Source organism: Tursiops truncatus, chromosome 3 (assembly GCF_011762595.2).
Source record: "Tursiops truncatus isolate mTurTru1 chromosome 3, mTurTru1.mat.Y, whole genome shotgun sequence".
Classification (NCBI taxonomy): Eukaryota; Metazoa; Chordata; class Mammalia; order Artiodactyla; family Delphinidae; genus Tursiops; species Tursiops truncatus.
This window is the reverse complement of record NC_047036.1, coordinates 132815911-132828709: the sequence shown is the minus strand read 5'-3', so window position 1 is coordinate 132828709 and position 12799 is coordinate 132815911. Positions and strand designations below refer to the sequence as shown.

At 41.3% G+C, this 12799-nt stretch overlaps 1 protein-coding gene across 3 annotated transcripts; it reads right to left on the bottom strand.

Moving 5' to 3' along the window:
* Nucleotides 1-605: 605 nt before the first annotated feature.
* Nucleotides 606-8118, bottom strand: THG1L (tRNA-histidine guanylyltransferase 1 like). Of its 3 annotated transcripts, none has more exons than XM_004331060.4 (6): nt 7914-8118; nt 6916-7092; nt 6089-6258; nt 5199-5287; nt 3881-3988; nt 606-2811 (listed from the first exon to the last, which is right to left on the bottom strand). In XM_004331060.4, exons 1-6 carry the CDS (start codon nt 8102-8104, stop codon nt 2650-2652), a joined length of 897 nt encoding a protein of 298 aa, XP_004331108.1. In that variant the 5' UTR covers nt 8105-8118; the 3' UTR covers nt 606-2649. The 3 variants fall into 3 exon arrangements, 2 of the variants coding, with proteins under 2 accessions (XP_004331108.1, XP_019780386.1); XM_019924827.3 differs by having other exon boundaries at nt 6089-6163; nt 7914-8050; XR_002174258.3 differs by having other exon boundaries at nt 2686-2811; nt 3670-3988.
* Nucleotides 8119-12799: the final 4681 nt, after the last annotated feature.

Here is a 12799-nt window from a genome sequence, read left to right as displayed (position 1 = left end):
AATGCTTCTGATAGCACTACATAACTCAATAGGTAAACCCGGGTCATTCCTTTGCTCAAAACCCCTGCCCCAACACAAACGTCAAACCTGCAAACTGCTGGCAATTCAACGAGCAAGTGCACATCCCCATCTTGTAACAAAATCAAGTGATAGCCTTTGTGGTATCACATAGCACCCACAGAAAACACAAAACTTCCGTGGGTAGTTGTCTTAAAAATTTGTACTAATACCTTATATTTGTTTTGATATAAAATGCTATAATTTACTTACAATTAAGTTAAACTTGCCAATCAAGAGCTACATTCTTATTGCCTTACTTGGCCTATCACAGTGTACTAGCCTAGGTATATCATATTTGGGTCTTGTTACACAAAGTGTGGTACATTGACCATTATCCACCAAAAGCCTTTGAACCCCAAAATCTTCATGCGGAAAGCTTAGAACTGGCATTTTAAATGAGTATTTCAAGTAAATTTGTTGCATTCAGAAGTCTGTGAACCACCACTGTGATGAAGGGATGTGAGCCTGGCTTATGTAAAGACATACACACATGAAAGTTGGACTCATACTGCGTTTGTATGAAAAAAAACAAATGAAAAATTAGGCCGAGTTGAAAGCTTTATTTTTTTCTCTCAAAGAAATCTTATCAATTACCAAACATGAGCCATGTCTCCTATTCCCACGAAGCGAAGAGAACAGGAAGGGAAAAAAAGGCATTGACAGATGGGGTGTCAATTGGTGAGGGATGAGACCAGCCGTTGCCCTTTCAAAAATACATTTTCTTCTTGGCTGTAAATTCTACAGTGCAAGACCAGGCACAGGGATGTGGGCTGTCTCTTAGTTAATTCTTTATAGAGCCAAATTAATCTTCTTCCTCTACAACATGAAATGAGGACAAGAGGAGACATGAGTTCTCGACCACCTACCCCCACTGCCTCCCCCCTTCAGAGGCCAACGGCTTGGCGACACGCAGTTCCTGCTGCTCCTCGCCCAACTCCACTGGCCCGTCGGCAGGCAGAACTATTAGGACTCCTCTGCCACCTGCTACCTGTGACCCCAAGATGAGGATTGGTCCCTCTGTTCTCCAACTCAAATGTCACTGTTCCGATTATCCAGAGGCTACCTGAGAATCTTTTTCAGGAAGTCCACAGGAAGGTGACTTTCAAAACTGAAGTGTCTAGAGGACAGAGAGTAAATGTTTCTTCCTCCTCATTCATTCATTCTCGCTGTTTTCTTTCTCCCACATAAACAGGTAATTCTCTTTCTTCTTAGAAAGAGGTTAAGTGGCCTTGTAATCATTGCCCCTGGCAAGATGATCGTGATGATCAGGCTGCCAACTCCACAAAATCAATCTAGGGAATGTTTACACAAGGACATCCAAACTACAACTCATTTGTTCAGCTCAAGTTGCCAATCTGGAGATTGGCACAAAGCCCTGAGTTTGCCCTGGAATTCCTGAATTCAGAGGCATCAGGCAGGCATCAACCCATATTAACTCCAGGTCTGCCAAAGATGAATGCAAGTAGATAGGTGGGCAAGGTGACCAAGGTCACTGGATTCTGTGGTTAAGAATAAGTGGGTGACTGGGCATATACCCTGAGAAAACCAAAATTCAAAAAGAGTCATGTACCAGAATGTTCATTGCAGCTCTATTTACAATAGCCCAGAGATGGAAACAACCTAAGTGCCCATCATCGGATGAATGGATAAAGAAGATGTGGCACATATATACAATGGAATATTACTCAGCCATAAAAAGAAACGAAATTGAGCTATTTGTAATGAGGTGGATAGACCTAGAGTCTGTCATACAGAGTGAAGTAAGTCAGAAAGAAAAAGACAAATACCGTATGCTAACACATATATATGGAATTTAAAAAAAAAAAAATGTCATGAAGAACCTAGGGGTAAGGCAGGAATAAAGACGCAGACCTACTAGAGAACGGACTTGAGGTTATGGGGAGGGGGAAGGGTGAGCTGTGACAGGGCGAGAGAGAGTCATGGACATATACACACTAACAAACATAGTAAGGTAGATAGCTAGTGGGAAGCAGCCGCATGGCACAGGGAGATCTGCTTGGTGCTTTGTGACAGCCTGGAGGGGTGGGATAGGGAGGGTGGGAGGGAGGGAGACGCAAGAGGGAAGACATATGGGAACATATGTTTATGTATGACTGATTCACTTTGTTATAAAGCAGAAACTAACACACCATTGTAAAGCAATTATACCCCAATAAAGATGTTAAAAAAAAAAAAGAATAAGTGGGTGAGAGTAAAGTTTGGGCTCATCTTCTATCATAGGTGAAAAGAGCTTGACAAGTTTTTATAAGGCTTACGCCACAATCTAAAAATGATTCATTTTGCAAGGCATAAAATAGTTCTTGCTTTATAAAAATAGTACCACGATTTTTAAAAAACTGTACTTCTACCAAAGGAACCATGTTTCAACACCGAAAAATAGGTGTTCCACTTAAAGCAGAACAAGATACACCACCCACATTCATCCCTTCTTTCTCTGTTCCCCTCCCAACCAGAGCCATGTCACTCCCAGGACACTGTTCTGCATGGCACAGATGCTAGGGCCACCTAAGGCCAGGAGACTTGGGGGACCCTGCATGGTCAAGCACAACAGTAATGAAAAGCAAAGGGTCAGCTGTCTTCATGTAGGATTTCTGGATGTTCCTTCCAGAAAGCATCCCCAATGACATCGCAGTGTAAGGGCACCGCCTTAGTCCTGGTCCGGGTCACCACCATCTTTCTTCCTTCCATTTCTGCTGGCAGCCTAACTTCTTTTGTCGTGACTTCATCCACCTACAGGTAAAGTTAAAATATTGACACATTAACTAGAGAGTCAGTTTGGGAGAGAAGAGGGAGAAGTGGGGGAAGTTTACTTTTTTACTTTATGTACTTCTGACAAATACATATTTTCAGGCATATATATATATATATGTATATATATGAACATATATATACATATATATATATATATATCAGAGATATATGTATATCTCTCACCATACATGAATTTCTTTACAACTAAAATACTTTTTAAAAAAGTTATGTTGCTATATTTTGAAAGGAGACCTTAGGAACAAAGAAGGGATTCTATGTTCCTTGTTAGCAATAACCATAAAATTAAAGACATTTCTGCTCTCCCACCTGCATTAAGAAGGATCCGAGTCTGTGCCAAACAAATGTTTTAAAAATACTAATAAAAGAGCTGAAGCTGCCAGTGGGATACCTAATACCCCTTAATACTTGAAAACATTCATTTCAGAAGAAAATACTTTAGACAGAAGGAAATAAATTTAGAGACTTCATTATGCCCAGGAGCTGGAACAGAGCAAAAATATTGGTAGAATTAAGGATACAGGTGAATGCACAGACAGAATATTAAGTTAAGTATGAATGTCTAGGGAAGCCCTCAAACATTCTGCAAGGGACAGAACCCTCACATGCAACATCAGTTCCTTATATTACAGTTCTCATGGGATGGATGGACCATTTAGTGGAATTATCCAGTGTGGGAGAAATTATTTTTTTAAATGTTCTCTGAATGCAAAAATTCTCATATCTGCACTTACCTGTTTAAAGGGGTTTGATGAGATTTGGGGAGAGCTTATGACATGGAAAAGTGTAATAATTCTAAAATTCTGTGATTCTACTTACAGAATGGGGGAGTCCAGATCACAATGTTCACTGACAAACTGACAAAACGAGCATCCATAATAATAATCGATAGCATCTCATTTTGGAAAGGGTCTAATCTGTGCTAGTTACTGGAGTCACATCAGCATACAGGCAGCAGGCAAGACAAAGCCTGGGATGGGCACAGGCTTTCCTTCTGACCTCCGTTTTTCCTCAGACGTAACAGCATTACCTTCTGCCATATCAACACAGTTCCCTTCCTATACATCAGTGGCTCATTATTGTAGTTGATGTTGAATTCAGAAAATAAAATCTCATTCTTGTCTGCTGTAAGAGTTCCCTGAAGAAATAAAAACACATATAAAAAGCTTTGTAGGTCTTTTCTCTCCCCTAACCCCACCTATCCATTCCACTCTCTACCTAGACTTCCACAACAAATCAAGAAGTGGAAGCATTTCATCAAACGTCACATAGGTGTTAATGAATTTTCATCGTAAAAGCAGTTCAAATCTTATTTAAACATCAAAATTCATAAAATTCTCTTTTGTAGCAAATAACTGCCTTTACAAGTCACTACTGTGATGGGGTGAGAGGAACTAATAGTAAGAGTACCGATTCTGTACTGGATAGTTTTTGTATTATTTGACCCTCATAACCATCTCCATTTTAGAGATGAGAGCTCTGAAGCTTAGAAAGATTATATAAATTTTCCGAGGCCAAAAGTGCTCTTATTCGTATAAGAATCAAAATCTGATCTCAGCACTTCCAAACTCTGGCTAGATCTACCAGTCTTCCTATTGCTGCTACATATGCAACTTTATCATGATTGTTAATAATGACAACCATTTACTGCGTCATTTTAAAGTCCCAGGCATTGTATTAGGAGCTAATACAACACATCATCTCATTTCACGGTTAGTTTTCCTACAAGTAGCATGGTCATCTAATGATACAAGCCAGTATTTATTAAGTACTTACAGTGTGCCCTGTACTAGCCTGTATGTGTTTTACATGCATCATGCCATTTAACTCTCACCAGAAACCTATGAGGTAGGAACTACTATCTTCTACATTTTACCTATTAAAAACTAAGGCAGAGATGATAAAATTAAACAAAAGCCTCTGAGTACAATTATTTGACCCCCAGAGCCTAAACTCTTAATGATACACAGGAGTCCTAACCCCAAGAAACTCCAGGTCCCCGGCAGGGATTGACAATCATGAAGCAGCCAGGTGGGGCTGACAAAAAAAGAAGAGCATGTGCCCTTTATAGGGGGGCAGCCTATACACAGCTCCAGCTAAGCACTACCATGTGGGAGTGTAGAGCCATTATTAATTCCATTTTCCAGCTGAGGACACTGAGGCTCAGGGAGTAGTAACAACTGATCCACAGTCACAAAGCAAGCAAGCAGCAGACCTGCTACTAGTATGATCTTTCTATCTTTTCAAAACAAAACCATAAAAATTTAAGAGCTTAAAAAGAAGGCCAAATGTCATGAGAGAGCGTAAACTGTCCCCCCTTAAGTATTAATGCAGTAAGATCTTTATACCTGTAATCTCTCTTGGGCTTGTATTGGTGTTAATCCAGACTGCTGTACAAGTGCCCAGAAAACTGTATTATAAAGATTATTGATGTGACCTGTAAGGAAAACATAGTTGGCACTGTGTATGCACATAGAATCTTTATTCAATATTCACCCTTCAAAGAGTACTGGAACCCCACCTCTCTCCCGCAGAGACATATAATTACTTGCGCAAAGCCATACACAGGGAACACAGGGGGAAGTGGTCAAGCAGAAAAAACTTATTTCCTAACAGTTTTATCCTGTCATTTCAGTTGTGCTTTACACAAATCTGTTAACTTGTGCATTAAGCTAAGGAATACTTTCCAAGTTATTTGATTTATATTATTCCCACCTCTCTTCCAGTTCTCCTGGCAAAATCAAGACACACCAAATGAATAAATGTCTAACAAACATTTCACCATAGTCATGTAAGGAAGGGTCACAACTTGAATACCCACTAAAGCCAGCACAAACATAGGCGTGTAAAGCGGAGTTCCCAGGGGAACAACAGGGAATGGTAGAGGCTGAGGCACACTGGCTCCTATGTGCATGAATGTGTGCCTGCGTGTGTGTGTTTATGTGTGTGTGTGTCTGTGTGTATAAAGGCAGTAGTCACTACGCAGGTTCTGACCAATACTAAGTGGGAATATAGACCTAGTATTGCCAGATCTGATTTTTCCAAAAAAAAAAAAAAAAGTTGGAAATAGGTAGTATTTACATAAAACCTTCCAATTTTTCAAGTATTTTCAACTAATTTAAAAAACTTGAAATACTGCATTCCAAACAAAATACATGGGCCAAAAATGTATCAGATCATCACCTCTAATATAAGGAATCAGTAGTTTAACTACATCTGTTTATTTGGTTTCACTTACAATCTGCTTGCCGCCAGCTGAGATAGTCCTTTAAGGTCTGGTTGCTAGGATACACCACGACTCTTCCATCAAAGCCTGGGGGATACAGAAGGGGCTGGTCCTCAAAGTAATCCCTCCAGTAAAACACATAGCTGGAGGCGAACTGGGAGACCACGTGAGTCATAAACTTACTTGCAAAAGGCACAGTGGGTGGAGCAAGAAAAGAGAAAATACATGATATTAATTCAACACCATGACAGGGTCTGTGGGTGTAACAGAGAGATAACACAAACTGTCTAGCAAGCCAAGAGTGATGGGTCAAGAAAAACTATTTTAGTATTTCAGTTATATATTTAAAATGCAGCCTGTCTCTCCTTCTAGTCCTATAAGTAATTTACTAATGTCAAATGTTCTTCCATAGCGTGTGACGTGAACTTATGGTTCAAGAGGTTTTTTTTCAAGTCTTGGAAGGAGGGGAACCATTGTTTTAAAAACATCCCAATTCATTACGTGATCTGTTTCCTGTGAGAGTTTCAATATACTGGCAAATCAAATATCAGATCTGTCTAATTTGTACTGAGATCCTCCTTAACTAAAACTTTAGTTTCTCTTTCTGGTTTTAATGTTCAATGCCAGATCAGTCTAGAAGCTAAGGTGATGGCGAGTACAGAGAAAACTTAAAGAGGTATACAGAATGCTCAGGTATCAGATGGCAGTACAACAGTCTAACCTGTTATATACATACATTCTGCAGTTGCAAATACTACAGTCTGTAAGTTTGTGATTAAGATAAGCAGAAGCCAAATGCTGGTAGGAAATATTCTGAAGGAGCTAGGCCACAAAATTACCTGGCTCTTCTTTTAAACCAATTACTTTTCCGCTTGAACACAAAGCTGTACTCATCACTCTGCCCATATGCAATCACAATATCCTCCAGTTCTTCCATTACGGTTTGGGCACATTTAGTCATTAGATGGAGAGCACGGCTGTCATTAGGTTTTGCAAAGTTGTGCTTCTCAGCAAACCTTCATAAGGGAAAAAGAAGAGGGAAAAGGGTATGGGTGGAAGAGAGCTTGTCATTAATACCACAGATCAAAGGGGCTACTCAAAGAGCGCTGTGAGTGTGCTGTGAGTCCAGACATTCCAGTAGCCACAACCTGATCCATTTCGTTAAGAACTCTAGTTTTTCTTGCTCTAACCAATTGAGAAAAAGTAACATAAATACTAAGCCTCCATTCCCTTTTCAGTGAAATGGGGATAAATTTACTTCATAGGATTCTCCTGAAGATGAGAGGAAGATAAATATAACTATGCCTGGCTCCTTGGAAGCGCTCAATAAATGTTAACTACAATAAGCATTACTAAAGTAACACTTTTAAGACTTAAATTCCTATCTTCCTGCTACACTTTTCTTTTTTTCTGACTTTTTCCCTCCTGAATCCAGTCCATGTGTTCTGCTACTTATAATGAAACAACATACTCTACAGTGGTGCCCACAGCGAGGCCAGAACGGGCCGCAAAACACTCAGCCCTCAAAGATACCTACCAAAATAGCTTGTCAATTTGTTGAAGAGCTGAAATAATGGGCCCGAGAGTGACTTTTTCCACCACAGTCTTGCTAACGGACACCCCAAGCCAGCTCCTCACTAGGGGAGCACCGTGTCTCATTTACCCCACCCAGCTCGCGTTCAAGCCAGTTGTAGCCAGCACGCAGAGTGATGCTCAGTGCCGCGCGCTCACTGGCTGCCGAGTTACCCCGGTAACCATGAGCTCGGGGCTGCGACAAATGCGTCGCATTCTCTGGAAGCACTGGCGAACCACGCAGCCCTGAGCCCAGCTCACTCACCGATGGAAATTCCTGCCGTCCAGCCGCACCACCACCCAGCAGTGGGCAAGGCATGTGTCGTCAGCCTCGAAGTCCCGCACGTACTCGAACTTGCTCTTTGCCATTGCCGCTCCCAATTTCAAGCACCGTCTCAAAGTGACGGAAAAGGCAGCCAAGCAACCGCTAACTTTCACGGCGCCAGCAGCCCACATTTCCCCCACGGAAATGAAAACACCACAGAGCTCCGCCCCGGAAGTTCCTGTGTCTTCTCACGGTTGGTCTAGCCGTAGTGGAGGCCAGCATCTCTCTCGCCTCTCCTTGTAGTTCTTAATGGACTTCCGGGCCTGGAAGGAGAGTTCCATGCTTCCCTTAGTACTACTCATAGCTGCTCGCCTGTCTCCTTCCGTCCTGCAACAAATCATTCTCACGAAATTTTAAAAAATTCATCTCTGGCCAAGTTTGAAGGTTTGTGATTTTTTTCTTTCCAAATCGTATTTGTTGTAGAAAATGTGGGATATTTCGAAAAATATAATTAAGAAAATTAACACTTCATGCCTCCCCTCTCCCCGTCAAAGCACTGTGGAAGGTTCCTTACGGTCTGTTTTTATATATGTATGTTTACACAGGGAATACACAAAATTGGAATCAGACACCTGTGCAATTTTTGTATTTTTTCCACTCACCTCGAGTATTTGCCAACGTCATTAAATATTTCAAAGAGTGACTTAAATAAATTAATTAAAAGGACTCATTCTAACATACGTAGTACTAAATTAAGTCATTCAACTTTTTCACAAAGACTCATGCTTGAGATCTTGTTGCTGGTAGATACTAGTAACAGTAAAACCCTCATATTTGTACGATGCTGTATGATTTATAAAGCTTTTTTGAATTCATTACCTTCATATATATATATCCCTAAAAAAATATCATTCAAACAGTATAAAAGTATATATGGTGAAAAGTAAACCTCTCACTGACTCCTAACTCCCTACTTTAAGCAATCACTGTTACCAGTTTCTTGCATATCTATTCAGGGAGAGATATAGAAATAGAGACAGGGATGAACATAGAGATAGAGATGTGTTTTGTTTTGGGCCAAATTATGCTCAGAGACTGAGACTGTCTTTGCTAATATTTTATTTACTATAGGTTCACTGTGGGAATTATAATTTCACAAGCCAATAGCATACTGGATATGTCTCTTAATAAGCCAATAAAGAAATAACATACTCCAGATGATAGATTGCTTACACTATTGTTCCAGGCAAGGGGAGATAAGAGAAAGTCCAAATTCAGTTGAGGTGTATCTTTCCTATGTGGTTGGTTCTCAGGAGACTTGGCTTAGCCAACCACAAGTTGATGTCCAGCTGCCAGCTAAACGAAAGTGGAAAGTCCCCTGTTGCTAGAGTATGTTGTTAGGGAATGAAGCCTGGTGTTGAGGTGCAATATGATCTTTGCTGGGTCCCTGCACAGCTTTCGCCAGTGCTGGTAAAAGAGTCACTTTTACCAGCAGAAGCTTATGCTCCAAGGGTCTTCAGAGAGCTGTTAGGTCAGCAAAGAGTCACCTTGCCCACTTCAAAACTCTCGGATAGTCCTCACAAACTCCTCACCACAGTTGCTTCTTAGTCTGTTTTTATTGATAAGCCCCCAGTGGGGCCCCTCAGCAGTTGAGCTGCTGGGTGCTTATCGATGACAACAGATGAGATAATGACATCCTGACACAACTTACTTCATTCTTATAGCAAAACAACTTTATTTCTTTACTTTTTTTTTTAAAGAAAGATTCTTAAATTTATTTATTTATTTATGGCTGTGTTGGGTCTTTGTTGCTGCGTGTGGGGTTTCTTTAATTGTGGCGAGCCAGGGCTACTCTTTGTTGCGGTGCACAGGCTTCCCACTCCAGTGGCTTCTCTTGTTGCAGAGCACAGGCTCTAGGCACGCAGGCTCCGTAGTTGTGGCTCGTGGTCTCTAGACTGTAGGCTCAGTAGTTGTGGCCCACAGGCTTAGCTGCTCCACAGCGTGTGGGATCTTCCCGGACCAGGGCTCAAACCCGTGTCCCCTGCATTGGCAGGTGGATTCTAAACCACTGCGCCCCCAGGGAAGCCTGAAACAACTTTATTTCTAAAAACAGCTCTTTTTTGCCTTTGCCATAAACAAGTGGATTAAAACAACTTCACTTTAGTCATAAACAAGTGGATCTGAAATCATATCAAACCACTTGGAGGTTTCTGGAACAGCCTAGCCCAGTAGATGAGAAGGAGCAGTGATGTGCAGTAGCTGAGGAAAGGACGGGGATACCTCACTGCAGTCCCCCTCAGCCTTTGGGGCCTAGAAAAGATCATTATCATTATCAGTCCCATAAGAAGGATCTCAGAGGTTGGTGGGGGGCAGGAGCTGGGAATTGCCTCTGGGGCCACTGGGCAAGTAAAGTCGCCCCTCCTGGAGACGATATGGAGACAGACAGAGCTCGAAGGGCCAAAGGGAGCTATGGCTGCTTCTCTTCAAGCGATCCTTGGAGGATCAGGCTGGTGCTAAAAACATGGCCCCAGGCACCATGCCAACCCAGGAAGAGAGGACTTCCCACCACCCAGCCAATTACGTAGAAGTCCACTGCCTTGTCTACAGCCTAGTTCAGCCCTCAATTGGAATTAAGCCTTGAAAAGAGGGGAGTGATGCAGAGAATCTCAGAACCAGAATGTGCCTCCCACCTCCTTCCAGGTTGTTGGAGTGGGAGCAGAGTGAAAGAGCAGACCCTGGACCTCCCACTCCAAGCCCTTTCAAGTAAGAGGCCTGGCCTCCACTGGGGCTTTGAGGGAGGGGACACTTTTCACAAAAAGACAAATACTGTATGATTCTGGAAACTTGATGAGGTGCTTAGAGAAGTCAAATTCATACAGACAGAAAGTAGAATGATGGTTGCTAGGGGATGGGGGCAGTGGGGGAAGGGGAGTTGTTGATGAGTATAGAATTTCTATTTTGTAAGATGAAAAGAGGCCTGGGGAATGGGTGCAGAATAATGTGAATATACTTAACGCCACTGAACCGTACTTAAAAATGGTTAAAATGGTAAACTTTTTGTTATGTGTATTTTACCAAAATTAAAAGTTAAAAAAAATTCTGCACATAGATATTTATGACCTAACTGCATGCTGACCTCTATTTTTCAAAAATTCTATTACTTAGAAGATCATTTACTCACTAAGACTGACAGAAAGAAAAGTTGCCTTTGGTATGGAAGTCACGTTTCAGTTTGTCTTCCCCAATGCTGACTCATTTCATTTATACTAAGAACTGCATTATGTAAATGAAATTTAGGGTGGAGGCGGGTAAGAAGGAATAATTTGTCTCTGAAGTCTCCTTCCCTGCTCTGAACCACTGTAATCAAATTTGTGGCTGGGAGTAAGTCATATGCTTCCCGGAATGAACTGCCTAGTTCTGTCACAGTTTTGAGGCAGAGAGAAGCATTAGGACATACTAGGACATACACAGGTATAAAATTTAGAACTATTATTCTAGAGTAAATTAATGATTACACATCTTGTAATTGCCATAATACATTTATTCTGAATTTTTGAGACATAGCTTGCATGGGTCAGAGTGAATGGATTTTATTTCTGAATAGTCATTGATTGTGTGTCCTTAAAGGGACATGCTTAGTCACCTACCCATTCTTTCTCTACTTAGCAGCAGTTCCGTAAGTCATGAGGACGTGGTCCCTGGAGGGCTTGGAAAAAAATATTAGGAGAGGGACTTCCCTGGTGGTCCAGTGGTTAAGAATCTGCCTTCCAATGCAGGGGACGTGGGTTCGATCCCTGGTCAGGGAACTAAGATCCCACATGCCACGGGCGGGGTAACTAAGCCCATGTACTGCAACTACTGAGCCCGCGTGCAACTAAGATCCGACGCAGCCAAATAAATAAATAAGTAAATATTTTTTAAAAAATTAGGAGAACAGAAAGGGGAAATTAGATGTATGTTTCCTAGTCCACTTGACCTTGTTCCACTTAATCTCATGAATTTACTCATTCATTGAACAAATGTTTCTTAATTTCCTACTATGTACCATGTACAACAGGATACAACATCAAACAATACAGCCATGGTGCCTGCACAATGGAGTTCATGGCCAATGATGGAGACAGGCATTAAACAAGAATTTCACAAGTAACCATTAAACTAGAATTGTGTTAAGTGTTGTGAAACAGGTTGGAGGCCCTGCCCTGATTGGGGGACTGGGGATGAATCATGAAGTTTCCCCTGAGGAAGTAATACTTAAATTGAGATCTGAATGATGAGGTCAAAAGATAGCGTGCTCTGCATGTTCCTAGTGTCGTTGAATTTTAATGTTGAATGAATATTTCACCAAAACATTTTGCTTGTACAAAGTTTTGGAAAAGGACCCAGAGTGACATGAGTTTCCATATCATGGATCAGGCAATTAATAAATACCTAATGGGAACCTTCAATGTGTAAGGGCACTGGGCAAGATACTGACTGGAAAAATGTAATAAATAATCATAATACCTTCCAGATGTAAGAAACTTACAATTTTCAAACCATATTCTCATTTATTATCTCATTTTCCCTTTCAATGAGTGTGTGGGGGAGGCAGAAAAATAATTCTATTTTTCAAGAAAGGAAACAAACTCTGTGGGAGTTGGTTAAGTGATATGCGCAATATCCCATGGCTTCAACAACCAGAATTAGAACCCAGTCCTTCTGATGCCAAGTCCAAGTTTTCTCTACTCTATGACCTTGCCTTTCTATGTTTTAAAGGAATGAAGTGGATAGCTGTTTTTTTGCCTACTCAACATCCCTTTTACTGTCTTTTGCCAAAGGCACCCCACTGTCCTTTTCCCACCCTCAGACCATTTGGTTTATGTGGGGATAACCCTATCCCACCT